This window comes from Taudactylus pleione, unplaced genomic scaffold (genome assembly GCF_031769625.1).
Source record: "Taudactylus pleione unplaced genomic scaffold, aTauple2 ptg000268l, whole genome shotgun sequence".
NCBI classification, from domain to species: Eukaryota; Metazoa; Chordata; class Amphibia; order Anura; family Myobatrachidae; genus Taudactylus; species Taudactylus pleione.
In genome coordinates this window covers 2,097,084-2,119,665 of record NW_028284670.1, presented here as the reverse complement: position 1 = coordinate 2,119,665, position 22,582 = coordinate 2,097,084, and the positions used below count along the sequence as shown (strand labels likewise).

At 37.9% G+C, this 22,582-nt stretch overlaps 1 protein-coding gene across 1 annotated transcript; it reads right to left on the bottom strand.

Annotated features, from left to right (window-relative positions):
* Positions 1 to 5,468: 5,468 nt before the first annotated feature.
* On the bottom strand, positions 5,469 to 6,401 carry LOC148513850 (olfactory receptor 11L1-like). The gene has a single exon (XM_088481278.1). The coding sequence runs from the start codon at positions 6,399 to 6,401 to the stop codon at positions 5,469 to 5,471; it is 933 nt and encodes a 310-aa protein (XP_088337404.1).
* Positions 6,402 to 22,582: the final 16,181 nt, after the last annotated feature.

The window sequence follows — 22,582 nt, the reverse complement described above, 5'->3', positions numbered from 1 at the left end:
CGCAGGTATTCCCACAGTGGTATAAGCTTGCACCCTATTACATAAGCCCCTTGTCTGGTGCCTCTATATGGGATGCCTTACCTTTTCCGCAGATATCCTCTGACATGTTAGGTGCATTCACTTAACCAATTACCTCAGAGGAAGTTACAAGAGATATCCAACATCTAAAACCTGTGAAAGCCCCAGGCCCCAATTTTCTCTCTAGTGACCTTTTCAAAATTGTGGCTCCTAGAATTGCTGGGACATTAGTCTCTGTATTTAAGTTTATTATGGCAATTATTATTATTATTATTATTATTATTATTATTATTATTATTATTATTATTATTATTATTTCAATTCTGCAGTAATTTAAGTTCTCCCCAAGCCTGGTAAAGATCTTTATCAGCCTGGTTCTTACAGAACTATCTCATTGTTAAATCTAGACTATACATTTTTGAAAAAAAATAATGCTAAATGCCTGAAAGCTTCCTTACCTTACCTTAAATAATACATACAGACCAGACAGGCTTCATATGAGGATGTCTCTCTGTGGCCAAAGTTCAGAGGGTTCTTCGGGCATCCAACATTTACACTTCTCAAGTAATCATAACCCTAGTGTTATACTGGCCTTAGATTCTAAGAAGGCTTTTTATCTGATCACTTGGCCTCATCTTCACATTCAGTATACTATTCCTAAATCACATCTCCTGTAATAGTTATCTATCTTCCCTGTTTCCCATATGTAGAGGAACCACAGAGTGTTGCCCCCTTTCTCTGCTCCTATTCGCCTTAGCGCTTGTTAGAGGTATATTGGTTAGTAACATTATGCTTAATGTTGCTTTTTTTGCGGATTATATATTAATATTTCTTTCTAACCCAGCAAATATGATTCCTTCAGTTAAGGACATTGTTTGGATCCCACTAAGGATACAAAATTAACATTACTATCAGTGGCTTTCTTGCTTCTTTTCAAACTATAGCTCAACTAGCTTCTTTTAGTCTAGCTCCTGTAATATTAAATATTTAGAAGTAAATATTACCACTGACTCCTCTAAATTGTATAAGGCTCTGTGCTTTCTAAAGTCTCTACTGGACAATTGGAAATCCCTTCCCCTCTGTTTGCAGGGTCGCATGGCAGTGAATAAAAGTATTATTTTCCCCAAACTATTTTACTTGCAAATGTTCCTATTGTATTTCTTTGACCAATTCTGATATTCACAGCTTTAGTTTTGTAATGTCTCATTGGCAAAACGACGAGCCTAGAATAGCCTTAACTAAATTACAAACCTTGTGTGTCAAAGGAGGAATGGATGCTCCAGATTTAAATTACTATCCCTTGTCCATAGTCTTTTGAAGAATAGCACTTACTCTGATAATACTTTGAATTCAGCACTATTTTATACACATTCACCGAGTGCTCTTTTACATGCCAAATTAGCTAACATTCCAATGGATGTCCTTAGTAATATTATATTTCGTGATACCTCCTATGCTTGGGTGGCTAATAATAAGAGACTCCAAAGGAATCATCTTAACTCAACATATGTTCCCTTTTGGGACAACCCCTCCTTTTCCCCATCTCTGTGTAATCTATTTTTATTGGCTGGAGAAGTGATGGATTATCCTGTACTTCTAAAGTATTTGATCCTGGAGGCAAACTGTTCTCCTTACTGGATCTTCAGCATCACTATCAGCTTCCTAGACAACAAGTTTTCATGTTTCTTGATGTCGGATATTACATATCTTTGCTAGTTGCAGAAACATGCAACCTTTTGTCCCAGGATCCTCTTTCTTCTCTTCTAAGACTAGTTACTACTTTGCCCATCCGTACAAAATATCTATATTCCCTACTGCTAGAAAAGCTCTGCTAAATCACATTGTTATGCTCTATCCCAATCATGCCAGACTGACATTTCTAGCATGCTCTCAGCTTCAGATTTGACTGTACATAATGATAACACCTTGAGAAGGCTGAGTAACCTCTTGTTACATCCAGCCTACTTGCAAGAGGTACACATACAATTTATCCATAGAGCATATATCTCATCTGCTCATTGGAAACATATGGTATCCATGCTGTCTGGAGCATGTTTGAAATGTCATATTGCCTCTGCTAAAATTTATGCATTGTATGTGGGATTGTTCAAATATTTTGGCATAAAGCGGTTGTTTTATTAATACTATAGTTTCTCTTTGCCGAATGCCTGACCTTTTAGTTTGCCTTTGTGCTAACTTTAAACATTGGAACTTAGGACCTCGTAAAACAGATATTTACCCCTTATTATGATTTTAGTAACTATTGCAAAAAAAAAAATAATACTTGAACATAGGACTTCAAAATTAGCTCCCTACCCTACTGAAGTCAAGCAAAAGATGTTAAAATGCTTTACTTCAATAGAAAGTTGAGAAGTTCTCACTTCCACTGACTTCATACTCTGTAAATGTTTAAGTACGGATGCTGCCAATTATTGTTAATATCCTTCTCCCCCCCTTTTTTATCCCTTTGATTCCCCTCCCTTCCCCAACTTTACTTTTCACTTTTGGATGGTTTACTATTTCTTAGTAATATAGCACATCTCTTTGGTTCTTTGCAAATACTGTTTACATTTCATGTCAATGTACCAAAAGATGTTATACCACTCATATCCCACCCTTTTTTTGCCTACATGTACCTAATATATTTATCTATGCAGTGATATTGTTAACCATTTATCGAAACTAAATAAAATTACTTTACAAAAAAATAATGATATTGAAAGAGTTATTGATTTAAATGGGATTAATGATGATGAATGGGTCCTTTTTATGAGACATGGGGTTGATGACTATAAATAAAATTAATGATGTTAGGGTTAATATTGGGGATGAGGGAGTTAATGATTGTAAAGAGGTAATGAGGCTGTTATGTTTATGCTAAAGGAGTGAAAAAATTTTGAGAAGGGTTTTTGATGGGGGACAGTATTGTTTGTCGGTCACTACAATTCTTTCTGTACTGTAAGTCGGTTACTAGTATGATCTCTTTTTTGTATGACAATTACAAGCATGCCCTCTGTATTGTACGTCTATCACTGGGATGTTCATTGTTTTTGTATTGTATATATGTATTATTATTATTATTATTATTATTATTATTATCATCCTTTATTTATATGGTGCCACAAGTGTTCCACAGTGCCTTACATAGTACATAGAACTAATAGGTGTACAACAAACAAATAACTTACAGTACATTACAGTGCAGGACAAGGACACAATTTATTAATATTGCTGCAATAGCAATTAAACCACTCACAATAAGCAGAAGGGAGTTGGCAGAGACATGTTAGGTGCCCTTATGGGGAGTAAAGAGTAGAAGAAAATGTAAAGAGAAGCACATGAGGGAAGAGGTCCCTGCTCGTGAGAGCTTACATTCTAAAGTGGAGGGGCAGACAGACAGGTGTGACACAGAAGGGGAAGACAGGGAGGAAAGAGCATGAGGTGGGTTAGGATGAGTGCAGGAAGGCCTTGATGAAGACGTGGGTCTTGGGAGCCTGTTTGAAGATTTGTAGAGAGGTGGAGAGTCTGATGGGGAGAGGGAGAGCATTCCAAAGGTAGGGAGCAGCACAGACAAAATCTTGGATGTGGGAGTGGGAGGAAGTAATCAGTTGGCAAGAGAGGCAGCATGCATTTGTTGAGCGAAGTGGACAGGCCGGAGTGTGAAGGGAGAGAAGGTCAGAAATGTATGCGGGAGAGGAGTTGGTGAGTGCTTTGTAGGCGAGTGTAAGAACCTTGAATTGGCATCTGAAGGGGAAGGGGAGCGAGTGAAGAGCTAGATGGAGAGAGGGAGCAGATGTAGAATGTCTGGAGAGGAAGATGAGCCGAGCAGCAGCATTGAGAAATGATTGTAGTGGAGAGAGATGAGAGACTGGGAGGCCAGCTAGTTTACAGTACAGTTACAGTACAGTAGTCCAATCAGGAGATAACCAGTGAGTGGATGAGGGTTTTACTGGCATCCTGGGTGAGGAAAGGTCTAATGTATGTATGATGGACTTTATCTGAACCCCTCTTTTATTATTTTCTTCTTCTTAAAAAGGTGTCTCTCATGCATGATGACACTATGCTTCTTATATTAGGCCAAATGGCTTATCCTGTCTCAAGTGCCCCAAAGTTGTCATACAGCTCTAGAGAAAAGGGAGTCTGTAGAAAGAATGCAATACTCTATATGGGGTAAGATTTTCTAAGCATTGCATCCATGATGCCGTACATACCTCCTATTATCAGGTACATACTGGTGATAATATTTCTGGTATGAACCTAGAAATTTGCAAAGGACAGCTCTCCCAGTAAGAGCTATCCTTTGCAATACAGGGACTTCTGGTTTTTTGACCCAGAAGTTACTCTGGCATAGTTCTGCACATGCACGTGCACTGTAAGGGGGAGCTGAGAGGGATTCACTTGGCTCCATTTCAGAAGGCATCACCAAAAAATGCCCATAGTCTTCTGTGGGGTAAAGCTATCTGAATGAGGCATTACCCACCATGATGAAGGAGCAGGCTTAGTACATATGAGATATGTGGTAAAACACACCAAAATGGCATTTTGGGGGTTCTTACCACATTTCTGATTTTAGTTCATCCCGCCTATTGTCTTTCTGCAAAAAAATTTTACTTAAACAATTTACTTGTCAATCACCAAATCCTTAGACCAGATCTTACAGTGTTCCTGTGAGGATATACTCAAAGTTTTGACTGACTTCAATCTTTCCTTCTTTCCCCAAGAACCTGTCTCTTATTTGAACTAAAATTACCAGTACTAGTCTGCGTCTTCCCTGGGCTGATGGCAAAATACTCTATACTGTACCCTGTTATTGACTAAAGTTAGGAAAGGGGTTGGTTTGGGAGACATTACATCAATAAATTACTTTCCCTGAAACCCTGCTTCTAGATGTTTGGAGAGGGGAGCAAACCTGGAATAAGGGGGTTCAATGGAGGCATGTGCCCTGCCCCCCATCCCCATGGGACTAATAGACTCAGAGAAGTTACATGTACCTCTGGACTAATACTAAATTAAAGCAGAGTTTTTCTTAGCTAATGATGGAAAAACAACACTAAGCTACATACCTAAAAACATAGTCTATGCATATGTGTATTCATAAAAGTACAAACTGTCTTTACTTACATTTTTCTGCAAGTACCCTCAAAGATTATTATTTTTCAAATTGAATATCTGTACATGTGACTGGGCCATGTTGATATCATCCATAAGTTTAAAGCATAATATTTTATACACCATTCATTTCAAAAACTGTGCAATGTACCGTATACTCAGTACTGTACAGTGTAATGGATAAATGCCATAATAATGGAAATAATGTTGCAATGCTCAATTCCATAGTAACCTTTAATGATGATGCATAACCTGTCTTCACTACCACTTGTATATGATGTTATCTTTTAATTCTATTTGGGATTTACTGCAGATTTTTCCATTTTAATTTAAAAAAGTTTCTAGAATACAATTTTAGAAATACATTTCTCAAATGCTTTTTTCATGTCTTTATTCCTCAAGCTGTATATTATTGGGTTTATCAATGGGGTAACCACTGTGTAAAACAAAGACAAGACTTTGCTAACATTCAATGACTGCCCTCCTCTTGGAAGAACATAAATACAGAACAGGGTGGCATAAAATATGGACACTATGGTCAGGTGGGAGCTGCAGGTGGAGAAGGCTTTCTGTCTCTCAGTGAAGGATGACAGCCTTAGGATAACTTGGTTAATATAAACATAAGATATCATAATTAATATGAAGGGCAAAATAAGCACAGGAATACTTAGAAATGTTACTTCCAATTGCACAACAGAGGTGTCAGAACATGAAAGTTCTAATAAAGGAGGATAGTCACAAAAGAAATGGTCAATAATTTGGGGTCCACAAAAGTTCAACAAACCTATTGTTGTTGTGTCAATCAAAATTATAGACAAACTTAACAGCCAAGATATTACAATCAATTTTATGCACAAGGTGCTGTCCATTATACTGTTATAACGCAATGGGTTGCAGATGGCTAAATATCTGTCATATGACATCACAGTCAGAAGGAGACACTCTGAACACTCCGATACAGCAAAAAAATAAAACTGAGTGATACAGCCTACAAAAGAAATGGTGCCCACTTCATTTACAATCGTATGAAGCATGTTGGGGACAATATCTGTGGTCAGCATGATGTCGGACATGGAGAGTTGAGTGAGGAAGATGTACATGGGGGTGTGAAGGACCTTGCTGTAGGACACCAATGTAATGATCAAGAGGTTTCCACATAAAGTCATGGAGTAAATCACAAGAAGGAGAAATAAGAATATTGTTCTAAAGGTTTGGAGGCTTTGAAATCCCAAGAGGATGATGTCAGTGATGGATGTAACATTGTTCTCCTGCATTGCTTGGATGAGAAGAGATAAAATTTAAATAATTAGCACAATACATTGATACATTGAATCACATTTCATAAAGTTTGAGATTTTATATTAACATCACAGATTGCAAAATTGCTCTCCAGCTGAGCTTCTCCATTGAGGTAAGTGGTGTAACACCAAGTGAAGATTGCTTTAGCTAAAGCAGGCAAACTCCACAAAGCTTTGATTATTGAAGCTTGTTACATAACCCCCTAATGCTCCATTGAGCACTGCCAATTAGAACGCAGAAGGTGTATCCTATATCTCCTTCTTTCTATCTTGACAAACACTAGTGATACTTACAGTAATTATGTATTTAAATATGCAGAAGCAGACCTTCCTGTATGTTTTAAGGTAGTATTAACTTGATAACTATACCCCTGAGATGAGAGGTTACTGTTTCTTTCTTCATTCTTGAGCTCACACAGTGCTGACCTCGGATTTGACTTTTGTGGTGCATTGAGCAAATCTTTGGTGCTTATTCTGAGTTTGATTACAAGTTTGCAGATGTAACACCTGAGCCAAGTATACATCACCATATGCCCCATACAGTAGTACACTTATACCAATTTTTTTAACCACTTTTGTTCTTCAAAAATATATATTTACTATTAGGTTTTAATAAACGAAAAAACAACAACAAATTCTAAAACACAGTAACGTAGAATATGCATCAGTCACAGAAAGCTCCTATCAGATTCACAAATGAATTTGCATTCAGCCAATTAGAAGAGTACTACCATCATCATCTTGTTTCCTGTACTCGTGCATACATGGGTCATAGTCTTGCATCTCTTTGATACTCTAATTATGTTTATGGTAACTGAGGCTCTGATTAAATTCATTGCTGACAGCTGTTTGTGAATTCTACATAAATATTTCTATATAATATATAGACCAATGTATAAGTGTTGTATTATATTCTTATCTATCTTTAAAATGTATAATAGAAAGGTTTTCTTTATAATCCAGTTTGATGAGTTTTGCTTAGCAAGTCTTCCACATAACAATGTATTATAATTGTTAATGTTTTAGAATGGTGCAGGTGTTCTTTTTGCTTTTCAGGTTTTTTAGAGGGTGCTAGTAGCTTTATTTATTTTTATTTGTCATTTATTTTTCTCTTAAAATCTTTACAGCAAATAACTCTTGTGTTTTTTATTCACCAGTAGAAATTTAGCTTAACCTGGATGTACTGTTGATCATCTAGTTGCTGATGTTCCTGTTGGTATCCACCAACTCGGTTTCCTTCATGTTCTGTCTGCTACTATCCCTGCTTTTGTGTTGTTCAGGCAACATACTGAAAAGGAGGACATCTTTCACGGTACTTTATGCTTGCAGTCATGCAGCCACTGATGTCATCATTGCCGCAAAATCCAAATTGCTGGAACTATTTAAATGCTCCTTTGACACATGTTGTGTTTCTAGGGCTAAACCAGGAATTACTTACAGACAATTTTTTTTTTTATTAGTAAATGTGGGATATAGGCACAGAAACATAACATCAACTTGATTTGTATCAATTTTAAACCGATCAAACTTTATTAAAATTGACCTTTAGTATATTAACCACTTAAGTTTTACTCCTAGGGGGTATATTTACTAAGAATTGTGTCTATCAAAGATTGCATTCTCAGCCATGCTTACCCCGATATTCAAACACAGAGTTTTAACAAAGGAAAACTATCTGCAAAACACGGTCGAACACACATATACACCACTGAAACAACTCTCAAGTATGTTCCTTAGACAGTAATACAGCACAGGAATTTACCATGAATCATGTATGCAAACATTTCAGGTTGAAATAAACGTTTCATATAGACTTCAACAGAGTGTGCAGCTGAAGCACTGCACAGATCAATGTGATCTGTGCAATGTTTCTGTGTATTATAGTTAATGAAAGAGTTAAAAAAACAGTGTGAGGTCCCTCCCAAAGTGTAACCTGCCCTGGACTACTAAGCCCACTCTGGTACAGGAAAATTGTTGGAGAAAACGATGTGGAGTCCTCCTATTTTCCTATAGCCAACATTGGGCTGCATCCAGCCAGAGTGGTAATGCCATAGCAGGGCAACTACTCCCTGGCACTGGTTTGTCCTCTACACCTTGTAGGCATCCAAGGGCTTGGCAAAAATAATAAAGCAATAACAAATCCCATGGACACAGAAGTGGTGCAGACAGTAATGTATAGATATGCAGCTTCCCCGGAGTCTGACAGTTAACCCAAGAAGGGCCCTGCTTGGGAGGGGGGACTCCATTTTATTTTGGGAGTCCACTCTTTTTAAGGATTTCCAGCCCTGGGCTGACCAGTATAAGGCTAGAGAATTATTTGGCAATGCGACCCCGTGCTGTGTGTCATCCTGCTGTGGCATTACCACCCCAAGTAGTTCAGCTTGGTGCTGGTTATAGGAAAGTAGAGGGATCTACCAGCCTGCTGGCACATCTAGTTCTACAAGTTTTTCCTTCATCTAATAACACCAATTATAGACTCGTAAGAACATGCTTCATCACATGATAATTGAATCCCTAACCAAAGTGGTAAAAATAGTTTAATCCTAAATCCTAACATTGACCCCTTTGGAAATCAGTTTGAAAATTGTGTAGTAATGGTGGTATCACACTTAGAAAGGTGGCATTCTGAGAGGTAGTTATCAAAGACTATGTACAGTATATTCTCTGGAATAGTAACTGTTCCTACTGGGGAAAAACTTATGAGGCATGGCATGAGGCCCCCAAGCAGCAAATCAAAGAATCATAAAGTCCAGACCACATAAACAACAGGGGGTGTTGGAAAGTTTGCATAGTCCAGCTATGGGCATCATTCATGGTTACTAGACAAAGTTAAAGAATGGAATAATTTGAAGTTAGAGAATGGAATAAATTGAAGCTAGAGAATGGAATAAGTTGACTGCGTAATTGTAGGAACAATATTAATCTGTCTAAAAAGTAGTCACTACCCAAAAGAAGTGCTATGCAATAATTACTGTTTAGCATATTTAATAATTTTATTACAAATACAAACATTCACAACTCTAACTTACCTACAAGCTTAAAATAATTCCAAGATGATGAGTATCTCATTACTTGTCATAATGATGACCTATAGGGAACCTCTGCAGTTGGTATCCCAATATTGTGTCAAAGTCCAATAGTACATCCAAAATAAGGATATCTCTTTAAGGACTAAAACAAAGTCACTTGAATAAAGGTCCTTTCATAAAGGAATCTGTATCTATCATGACCAGAGACCACTGAGATAGAGATGTGCTTTATTAAATTGATGGAATACCAGAACAAGAAAATGGACAAATTGATTAGTCTATTTCAAGAGAAGTTATAAGATGATTGGAGGGTGTAGGACTTTGTGAAGAAGAGAGCGTTTCCAAAACAAGAGGTTATTTTAGGTGTGGAAGACACAGACATCATGCAGCTGAATGTGTACAGGTGTGAAGCTCACCTAGACTCGCTACTACGGTTACATCAAGAAGTTTAGCAGTTTTGGATAATGACCAAAGGGAGTCCATGGACCCCACAAGAACCCCTGAACCATAAAGATCTGCATGATGGGTAGTGATCAGTGATCTAGTACATTATCTGAAGGATTGGCAGGATCTATTCTGCTGAAATTAATGGACATTGATTTAATGTTCTGTTTGATAGTGGATCACAAGTGTTAGTAATCTTTGAGCATTGGTACTTACATTATTTAATACAATCTCTCACATGTCTTACTATCTGGGAACTAGAGAAGCACAAATATTCCTATTTAGTTTATGCAGTGAAGAACATTGCATTCACTGAAAATTCAACCAAAATAATGGAGAAAATCCTAATGACGGTCTTAGTATGTCCATATTCCCGAGGAGATAGAGGGGAGGTATCTATAACTGTGGGAATTAATACACATTTACTGTATCCATGCATCTGGCTCTTTGGTGTTAGCAAAAGGATAATGAGACACCCACTACCTTGGGTATGCATGTGTTGTCCTTTAGTCTTAATATGACAAATATGAATCATCCCGAGTCAGATACTTAAATGACTGTCAAATTAAAAGCTTGTTTTGCTAGTAGTGACATTTTCTCTTCTAAGAAGAGTCAGCTATTATAAGACATCTTTCAGCATCTTTATGTGTTTTCATGGGATAAATGGGACATTAGGAAAGCCACAAAGATTGAACATTGCATCAAGTTGACTGACAGCACCCCTTTTATGCAAAGATCTAGTTTACTGGCTTCAGCAGATTTGGAGAATGTGAGGGAACATCTGAAGAAGCTGATTGAGTTGCTATACATTATCAATTGAAAATGACATATGCAGACATTATAGAGAAAAAAAGAGTGCAAAATTCCACCAAGTAAATGTTGGAAACATACATTTCTTTCATGACAGTACTCTTTATTGCTTATTATAAACATTTAATACTGGCAGAAAATGTTTAACCATTGTCAAGAAATGTAAAACTTGCTACTGAAATACTTCTTGTCATTTTGTAGTGTATTATACTATATGCTTCTGGTGAAATTATTATCAAAGCGGTCAGTAATTTTCCTAAAACTTGGAAATGAGTCAACAATGGAACAATTTACATCCCCCTCATTACCCATTGGGTAAGGTTTATGAGAACTATAAATATGCTTCGTAAAAAATACCATGAAATGTGTCACATTACATTGACTTGGAAGAAATGACCATAAATTCCATAAGACAATGAACTGGAAATTTGTAATTACAATTGTTTAATTTTTATTTCAGAACCCAGACATAACAATGAGATTTTAGTTTTTTTTGGTGGAATCAATTGTGTTATTTTTTGCCAGGGATAATTTGTAAAATGCCCAGCAGTAGTAGCAATATCCACTTCCATTATTACATTAATGACAAATAATAACCCTACACATGACCTAAACAGCTCCCCTAGTCAGTGGTGATGGTAAGTACTTAAGAGATCAGAGGAGTCCATAGCTCTGCTATTATGATAGCAGAGCAAAGACAATGGGAAAATAGGGTAACATCACAAGGACCCATAGGAAATTGTGCTATGGGTCATGCTGATGACCATTCTGAAGATGAAGTTCAGTAGTACAGTATACCATTTCTATAAATATAAGAATTAAACATGACACACAGAAAGATCTCAGTACTGCGTACCACCAGATAAAATGCACTGTCTACACACAAGAACTAAATAAACAATGGTAATTTTCATTAGTTACCCAAAAACCCTATTTATATGGTAAATTAACAAAGGAAAATAAACAAAGCATAACATATACAACTGCAGATTTAAAGAATTATATGTTTCTTTTCAGCATTAAATATTTTGTTACTGTAGTATGTTATGAGCGAAATATGGAAATGTCTCTCACCTCTGGACATAGCTCACTGCTGGTGGCAATCTGAAACCACTGAATAAGCAAAATTGATGTCCCTAATAAAACTGGATGAATTACAGTATGTGCACAAAAATCACTGATAGCAATCACCCAATGCAACAATGTATCCCCTTTTATTCAGCATGCATCTAAAATAAAACTGGCTGGTAGGATCTATAGAGAATTTGATTATGTTCTCAAGTGTACTGTATAATGAGACCATAGAGGTAGATGAAATGTCACTTGCTTTACATCTCTAATTAGCAATTGCTATACTTTATAAAATATAAATGTTTTTAAGTGTTAGATGAACATACTTTTAGTAAAATGGTTTCTATTAATTATTTTGTATGCTTGTATGTATCATTTTGCATACTGGTTATTCAGAATTCAATTATTCAGATTTTTTTTGTTTGTTTGTGATGCAATTGTAGACAATTTGATTTAAAGTTCCCCATGTCAAGTTTTAGCAAGTTGTAGCTTGAATCTTGACTCTCTAATTTTTACAGTGGTGCTAGATAATTTGGAATTTACTCTCTTTCTACATAAATACTTCAAATATGTTCATATTGTCATCTAAGTCATAAAAATAGATAAAAACTGTCACTTTCATGTAATGTTTAAAATGATCCAACATTACATTTCTTTGTATAAAAAAGTTACTCAGGAATGTCAATCAACAGGCTGCTATCTCACATCATCGTTGACACTATATATTATGTGCAGACTGACCATGAGAGACTATGATCATCATCCACAGAGCAAGACTACCACTAACTAAAATGTTGGCCACATTATTTTTCTAAGTGTGTGGAATACTTAAGAACACAGGGACTGATTCAGATCCGGACGCTATGCTGCGCTCGCTCGCATTGAGTGATTTTTTGCAATCTGTGCATGCGTATGAGTCGCAATGCATGTGCGCGAACCAGTCATTGCAATGGGAAAACGCTTGCCCATAGTCCGCAGACGGGCCGCTATTATGAGTGACAGATAGTGCCATTTGTGGGTGGTAACAGGGGAAGATGCTTGAAAACGGGGTGTGGATGTGCAAACACAGGCGTGCCTGACCGTCTGAGTCAGAACGGTGTTTAATGGGTGTGCATAATTAGCAAAGTAGCGTCATTACACACGTGACTGGGTTGTATTTTAGCCTGAACTGCTTGCAATGTTGTGGTGGGAAAAGGCTACCACAAGCGCTGCGAGCAGCTCCGATGGCTCTCGATGTTCCCGATTAATCCTACAACTGCCGGAGATGACGTGTTGCGAGTGGCAAAGGGGCATCTTTATACAGGTGTGAGCGCATAGTGCGGCCGCTCGCTATTACTTAGTGGGCGGCTTTATGCAACGCAGTGTGAGCACATGATTTAAATAGCCGGCACCTTTTAGCCAGCGAGCGGACGCAAATAGCATCTGGGTCTGAATCAGGGCCACAGTATGGTACTTTTGGCAACAGGCATTTTTAACCTTTGGTTATTTACAAATTATATAGCAACAGAGGATGATACTCATGTAGCATAAATACCTCAATTTTTAGAATGATTGCATCAAAATCCAGGGTACATATAATGCACCTCTCATCATCTGTACTGTAGAATTGTTGCCAAAAATCCAGACAGTGCCAATGACTCCTTCATTTGAGGCAATCAGTAATTTGGCAGAAATGATGCCAGAGGGAAAATGATCATGTGTAATTAATAGGTAATTGCTATAGATGTACAGGTCCTGTTCTCAGAGAACCAACAAAATCCGAATTTAGGGGGTCTGAGTCAAACCGCGTCTGAGTTCAGAATTACTTTGGGGTACCGAGACAAACCGAGTACAGGTTTGGATCTTTCCGCAGTTCGGAACTTGGATTTAAAAACCAAACTTGGGTTTTGGATTGCATGCTAAAAGGTAGAAATTATGTAATTTTAGCTGTTTTTTTTTGTAAACACAGATTCAAAACCAAAACATGGGGATGTTGGTTTCTCTAGTAATAACTAATTTGGCTTATTTTTTATTTTTTATTTGTTGGTATCTCTAGTAATAACTAATAAGGCTTATTTTAAAAAAAAGTAAAAAATAAGTTTGGCAGCATTAATGTCCATTCAAAACTCTAGTTTCCACGATGCACAATGGAGAATCATGTTATTTTATTCAAATATACTGTACTCTACATAATTTTCTCCAACTTTTAGGGATCAATTCAATTAGGTGTGAGTTGGCTTGTGTGAGCTGTTTTCATGCAAACTCACACTGCAAATTGCAGTTGCAATCCAATTCCAAACTTGCATTGCTTTTCCAAAGGAAATTTATGTTCTTTTGTACGCACACCCTGAGTAAGTGAAAAGGTAGGAACAATCTTTATTTAAAGATAAAAATGTTGGAAATTGCTTTAGAAACCCTTGGACACACTACCAATAACTAATTAGGCACTTATTAGTATTTGCAAGATATAACACACAGTTCAAAGCGCTCTTTTTTTGTACAATCTTGGACTTAATCAAATGGATTAAGTTCAACACTACAGCCCCTCCAAATGCTGGCTCTTGTAGTGCTAATTGGAGTTCCCAGGGGTGACTCCCAGTTATCTCATGATCTCCAGGGAATGATCAAAATGCATTGGTGCAGGAGTTTGAAGTGCTGCTTCCCAGGGAAGGTACTGTGCATCCCAGGGAAGGTACTGATCTATAGGGGGAGCAATATACCCCTAAATGTGTTTGACTGTACTTTTCATAAAAGGGCTCTGATGGTACGCGCCCATTTTATTGTATTTTCAGATTGAATAAATGTTTTTTGGTTTTACACTATTTTGTGTCCCCATATTGTGTTTTACATATGCCATCATGGCTACTGCATTGACACTGAGTGGCTGTAGTGTTGAACTTAATCCATGTGATTGGAGGAACCAGGTCATTGCACCTTAAGGTATTTAATATTTCAACAGGAATGTTTTTTGTATTCCAAGTGAAGGACATAATATCTTCAGAAAAGTGACTTTTTTAATTGTATTATCTTGGGACTAATCATCCAGTAGACTATACCAAAAAAGAGCGCTTTGAACTGTTGTATATCTTGAATTTATGTATGGTGATTAGTGAGAGTCACATTTGTTAGAAGCTGCCTTTTTGAAGTGTGGAGCACAAACAAGTATCTTTAGTGCATTATCCATACTTATTCATTTTTAATTAGCTTAATTTGGCCAATAATTACATTTTTTTTGGGTGTAACAAAATGTCCAAAAATTACCCCCAAATTTACTTTTTTAGATACTCCAATTTTTATCATTTTTCATATATTTATTTAAATAATTCAAAATCACTTTTTTCATTTGTGTTGATTCACTTAATTTTATTACATTTTTTATCTAAATAAACAATTATTGTTTTCTTATAATTTTTTTCTAGAATTGAAAGTTGACCCAAATGATCCCAAAATTGCCTAGTTTATTACATTTTGCATTTTTCATTTTATTTGTTTATATTTAAATGAAAAAGTTTACTTTTTGTTATTTGTTACTGTTTAAAAAAAATTAAAAATCAGCTATTTGACAGCTTTTAAAAAATCCAGTTATGGAGGTTATGGCCACTAACAGCCCATTATACAGTATGGTCCTGCAATCTAAGTTGCCACTTTTTTGGGGTCTAGGTTGTTTTTCCCACTTTTTTCTGCCCTTTTATAAAAAATGTGCACAACCTTGCTGTGATTAGTGCAAATTATCATTTCTACTTGGATTGCTAATTTTTTGGGAGTGAGCATTCATGCACGGTGGGAGTTTCATTAAATAAGTACACATTTATAAACTCACACCGAATTGGATTAACTGGATTAATTGGATTAATTGGATCTAAATTTTCATTTTTTTTAAACTGTTAGGAAGAGAGCAAACAAAATAAAGAATAGAGTGAGACAGCAAAACAAAGCATGAAAAAAATGGAGAGCAAAACAAGAAGGAGGCAGAGAGAAATAAAAAGCATAGAGATAAAAGAGACAGAACAATATGTAGAGAAGACAAGAGAGAAAGTGGAGAGAATATCCAAAACAAATAAAACCTTAAAAACATTTTAAATTGTCCAGTCCTGACAGGGGCCTAGATTAAAACCCCTCAAGGGTTGCCTTTTGAAGAACCATATGGAGGATCTAGGCAAACTAAAGGATTTTTCAGTAGTGGCAAGTACAGTTTAATGACAAAAAATGCTAAATCATGCACTTGGGTCTTGAAAACCCAAAGGCTAAATATAGTATTAATGACACAATATATGGGAACTATGTGGAGAAAAGGGATCTAGGAGTCACAATATCAGATGACATAAAGGCAGGTCAGCAATGAAACAAGGAAAGGAGTAAGGCAAGTCAGATGCTTGGTTGCATTGGGAGAGGAATCAGTAGCAGGAATAAAGAAGTAATAACGCCATGTACAGGTCACTGGTATGGCCTAATCTAGAACACTGTGTTCAGTGCTGGAAGTTTATTCTCCACAAGGATATAAATACATAAGAGACTATACAAAGAAGGTAACTAAAATGGTGCATGGCCTATATCACAAACTTTACCCGGGTTAACTGAAAGATCCTAATATGTATAATTTGAAGCAGAGAAGGGAAAGGGGAGACATGATAGAAACTATCATATATATATATATATATCAAAGGTTTTAACATAGTACAGAAGGGAAATATTTAAAGAAAGAAGTACAGTATTAGAACATGAGTACATGCACTAAGACCGGGAAATAGGTAGTTTAAAAGAAAACTTGAGTAGATTTATTATGGATCCTGGCACACAAAATGCAGCTCAGATGTTAGCCAATCAGATCCAAGTTTTGTCTCAGGTAGTGCAGGATCTGTCTGTGCATGTTAAAAAACAGGCAGGTAATTTTAGGTTGACTACACTACTCCAGGAGACCTAAAATGAAGCCAAGATGCATTTACCTGATTGTTTTTCTGGTTAACTTAAACTTTTCCTTAACTATACAGAAAGTTGAAAACTGTATTTTTGCTTGAGTCCTAGCTCCTCTGGGTCTGTGACTCAAGGAGTAGGAATGATTATTTCCTTCCTTTGGATTGAGTCAGGATCATGTTGCCTTGCACTCTGTGAATGCTTTCTTAGCTGCTTTGGGTCTGCTGTATGATGATACTGGCAGGGCTGTGGCACACCTGTGCAGCCAGTTCCAGGATCATACCACTGCAGAGCATTATTGTGCAGAATTTAGGCACTGGTCCACTGACTGTGGATGGAATGATCTGGCTCTCTGTAGCCAGTTCCATCTGGGGTTATCTGAACAAAATAAAAACTGTTTGGTGCAATATACAGTTCATGAGAATTTGGGCAAGCTCATGCAGCTTGCCATTAAAATTGATAGACGGATCAAGGAACTAAGGATGGAAAAAGGATGGCCTTTGTTTTTCCCCAGACTGTCTTTCCAGTAATAATGGGGAAACCAACAGAGTCTATGCAGCTTGGACCATTCAGACCTCCTGCAAGAGACGTACATTAGGCCTATGTCTGCATTGTGGCAGCAAGGGCCACATTGTTCATGACTGTCCTAACAAGTCAGGAAATAACAAAAGCTTAAATGAAATGGAGGAGATTCATTTGGGCATAAGTCTAGTCTCTTCTAAAAATTCTGTGTTAGTACCTGCTCAGTTAACATTCAAGCAACATGCAGTGGATATCTCCGCTTTTGTGGATTGCAGAGTGGCAGCAAATGTTTTGGACATTGAGTTTGCGCAGTTTCTACAAATACCATTTCTGGAATTATCTCCTATAAAAATACTATTGTGGTTTTGTTGGTAATCCTCTCCTGAACAGTAAGATCAATTTGAGACTCCTCCTCTTCATGTAGCCTTTGGCTCTCTGAACACTGAAAACATGGTATTGTACTTATTACATTACTATGGTCCCTCATTTTGGGAGATCCTTGGCTGAAGGATCACAATCCAGCCATTAAATGGGAGACAGGAGAGATTGCCCAATGGGGTACTTTGTGTTCTGCCAAATCTCTGTTCTTTTTCAGTTCAGGTTGCACAACAAATGTTTGAAGGCTTTCCTCCTCAATCCCAAGAATTCACGGATGTGTTCTCAAAAAACAAAGTGAATAGTATATCTCCTCACAGGGATTGTGATTGTGCTATTGAATTGATGTCAGGTACTTGTCTACCAAAAGGAAGACTGTATGCATTGTCCATTCCAGAGACCAAAGCTATGGATTAGTACATAAAGGAAAATCTGAGCAAAGGGTTCATTAGACCTTCTCAATCCCCAGTACTGAAGGAACAGGGTTTACTTTGTAGGACAAAAGAATGGCAGTCTGCATAGATTTTAGGGACCTAAACAAGAACACTTATCCACTACCTTTGATCTCAGTGTTATTTCTACCAACTGAGAGAAGCCACCATCTTCTCTAAAATTGATCTGTGAGGTGCCTACAATCTCATCCCCATTAAGGAAGGTGATGAGTGGAAAACAGAATCTATTACTCAATCTGGACATTATGAGTACTTTGTCATGCCCTTCAGCCTTTCTAATGCACCTGCAGTTTTTCAGGATTAATCAATGATGTTATATGTGAATTTCTGGTAGTAATCATGGCAGTTTATCTGAATGAAATTCTAATTTATTTTCAGAATTTGGACAAAACAGATGTCATGTCAAACAAGTCCTGTTGAAACTTTATGAACACCAGCTGTATGCCAAACTTGAAAAATGTGAATTTGAAGTGAAATAAGTCTTTTTTCCTGGCGTATGTCATCACCCCAAAGGGATTTCTGTTTAAACTTCAATACATTATCATCTGAGTACAGACCACAAATCTGAAAGCCATCCAGTTGTTTCTAGGCAATGGAAATTACTATATTGTTCATGCATTCTTCTGCTGTACTGCTGCTCCAATTACCGCTTTGACAATAAAGGGAGCTGATACTGCCAAGTGGTCCGCACACGCTATACAAGCCTTTGAAACCTTAAAACAAGTCTTTGTCATGGCCCAGGTTCTACACCATCCAAATATTAAATTACATTTCATGGTTGAGGTAGATCCCTCAGATGTTGGTTTGGGAGCCATTCTCTCCCAATAGGATCATGTGGATAATAAGTTACAACCGAGTGCACTTCTGTTTCAAAAATCTGCTTCTGCAGATATGAATTATGATGTAGGCCAGGGGTGGGGAACCTTTTATTTGCTGAGGGCCATTTTGTTACATATATAACATTATTTGTGGGCCTGGTGCAGACCATGCTCCCTCTCTACATGATGTTACAAGGGGTGGCGCCACAATCACTGGTGATTACAGCAATTCCCTGAGCATCCTGAAGATGCTCCGGGGAGCTGTAAGGGCAGCTGTGTGACCATCTGAAGCATTCTAAGGATGCTACAGGCAGCACTGCTGCAAATAATCTGGCTACAGGGTGCCATTCAAGGCACCCTGCTAGCCTGATGAGTCTATCAGAGAAAAGCTCAGAGGGTCATACCAAATGACTCCGAGGGCCTTATATGGCCCCCAGGCCTGAGGTTCCCCATCCCTGATGTAGACAATCAAAAGCTGTTGGCTATCATCTGGGCCCTCAAAGATTGGAGTCACTGACTGGAGGGAGCTAAACATACCATTATGGTCATCACTGATCACAATAATCTGCTATACATTGAATCAGCTAAGGGACTGAACACAAGACAGGCACATAAAGCTCTGTTCTTTACTGAGCTCAATTTTGTCATCACCTATAGACCTGGGTCTAAAAATGTCAAAGCAGATGTTTTGTCACACAGCTTCATTCGTGAACATGAGACATCGATGTCCAAGATGCTAATCCTAGAGCTTTCCACTCAACTTCATGCTATGCAAGCACAAGTTCCAGCAGAATCTCCAGAAGGATGTTTGTATGTTCCTGAATGTTTGAGGGGTGCCATTTTGTCAGAATTACATGCCAACAAGGTGTCTTGACATCCTTGTAGTCCTGGTAATCCTAGGATGTTGGAGATGTTGTCTTGTTCAGTCTGGTGGCCCACCATTACACACTGTTTCAAAGAGTTTATTCAAGTGTGTAAAGTTTGTGCCAAGAATAAAAATCATTAATCACTTCCTGCTGAAAACTTATGCCTGTTGCGGTTTCCACAAAACCATGGTAGCATATTTCATTGGATTTTATTGTTGAATTGCCCAGATCCACCAGTTGTGACACCACTTGGGTGGTGGTGGACTGCTTAAGATGCCTCATTTGTCCCACTGGCCAAGCTTCTATTTGCCAAATAACTTGATCAAGCATACCTTTAAGTTGCATGGCTTGCTGATGGACATCGTGTCTTACAGGGGTGCTTTAACTGTTTTGAAAATAGATTTGTTCAGCACTAGTGTGTCAACCCTGAAGTGGTTACCATTTCTTAAATATGTTGGTATTTAATTGATATATGTTTCCTGTATATAAATAATTAAAAAAATGTTAATTCATCTATTTTTACAGATAATGAGGAAGCCCCTATATATGTATGTATATTCACCCCTCACAGAAGGGCACTTGAAACAGACTGCCCATACTGGGCTATGGAAACTAAGGGGCACATGGCAGGGCATGACATTTGTACTGCAGCCGACAGATAGGGAAAAACTGTCCCCATTTGCCCTTCTGCTCCACAGGTGGTTTTTGTCCTCCCTGAGCTCAGCTTAGGACACCTGAATTATGGTTTGACAGGTGTACCGCCCCAGTCAAACTCCCAATATTTCATTGGGCTAAAGCAGTGCATGTGGTGAGTGGGAAGGAGTCCACACTTGACCACTAGAATAAGGTGAGCACCCACAGGGGCTGCTGGGTAGAAGCTGCCTGAGGAGAGCAGGAACCGGACTCCGTGGGGGTGCGCTGAGACGTACTGCTGCTGATATGAGATCGATGAAGCACACAGAAGGCTGCTCCCAGGACCCAGAGAGAAGGAAGCAGCATCTGCAGTGGAGCTGCCCTACTTCCTCCCCCTTCTTGTTGACTGACAGCCGGGAGCAACCTAGGGGAGGAGAACAGAGCCATCTCTTGTGGCTAAGCCATCCTTGGTGGCAGAGTGGGGAAGTGTTAGCCGGGCGGAGTTACTTCAGGACCGCCCAATCCTCAGTGTCGCAAGTAAGGGAGATTGGAAGGTGGAGCAGTGAGTACTATCATCACCCCTCTTTGAACATACACACCTATCTGCTGCCAAGTTCAGGGACAAACCATAGTCAGTATTTGGGATGCACCACAGTGCACCCCTAGAGTACTAGTTCACTGAGACTGTGTTAAAAACAGCACTAAATAGTCATAGACTGATATATTAATTACGTTAATAATTGCAAGATTTGCAGTACCTGTGAGGAGTTAGCCTGAATAAATATATCCTTTCAGCACAGTATAATTCTCCAGGTGATAACAACCTCAGTGATATAGCTAAAATCCGCATAGGACAAAGTGAAAATAGTCAACAGTAAATTTCCTTATCTACTGCGTGCTTCCCCATATTAACTCTGTTCATGTAACAGAGTAGCCACACTACAGAACACTAAAGCAATAGAACCAGGATAGATAACAAGGAGGAATTGTATTCTAATAATCATCCAACTAGGATACATACTAGGGATAACGTCTGACAGCTGCAAGCACAAGTACAGGAAAATAAGGAGACAGGAAGCAATACACTTGTTCTTCAAACACAAATAAACTTTAATGCAGTCTGCAATACCATTGGGATTATAACTACTGTGACTTATAACTCAGGCACCGTTTGCAAACATTTCATCTACTAGTCACTCACTTGCATGCGTAAGCGACGAGAAACTATTATTTGTTTTGTGCACAAAATAAGAGCGTTATATTTTATCTAGTATAGATATTGCATATTGATATTTGCCTGTTTGCATATCTATTGATTAACCTTTCTTCCGGTATTCAGATCCAAGATTCAAGAGTTCCAGTCATAATAAAATATATGGATCTCAGCATACTGTCTTGTCTTAAAGTGTGTGTGCAAATTGCATTGTGAATTGTTGTTCTGTATCGCTAATGTAGAAGTTGTCACTATATTGCATTGATTCTGTTAAATAAATACATCAACTTATTGCCATTATTGCCTGTATCTTTTTGGTGACATCCTGGAAGAATCCAAGGTGATCCTGAGACAGTGTTACTCAGTAAGGAAACACCCCAACACACCACGCTTAGAACAGTACACCCTTAGCGGGTTGTTACACTAGGAATTTGATTGAATTTGTAATATGGATACCACACACAGTTAAATAGTCAGACAGAATGAGTAAATCAGTCATTAGACCAATATTTGAGATTTTAAATTTCTAAGCTTCAATATGATTGGATAGAGTTTTATTCCCAGATCCAACCTGGGCAGCCACCTGTGTGAAAGGCATGACCAGGTTATGCCTAAAAGGAGCTGATTGGAGGGCACAATGGGCACTTGGAGATGACATCATATCCAAGCTCCCTCTGAAGGACGGAAGACCTTGGTCAGTGGAAGACCAAGGTCCAGTGTGAACAGTGACAACCTGGTAATAATATGTGTCCATCTACTTGTGTGAAATGAGGTAAGTGCTAAACATTGGCTTATACTCAAGTTCAGCCAGGGTTTCTGTCTGAAAGTGGTATTAATATTGTTTCCACTATTTTAGCCAAACATTACATAGTTTAAAAGGTCCTGGCTAAACAATACTTTAGAAACAAAATGGAAAAAAATAGATATTTTATCAACATTCCATCCACTTCTAAATTAACTTTTCCAGTTTTCCAGTTTCTCACATGACCTGTAGGTGTAAGTGGTAGAGTGGGCAAATGGGATTTAATGTAAAT

Coding starts and splice junctions, on each gene's coding strand:
- LOC148513850 (XM_088481278.1), bottom strand. CDS start 6,401: ATGCAGGAGAACAATGTTACATCCATCACTGACATCATCCTCTTGGGA.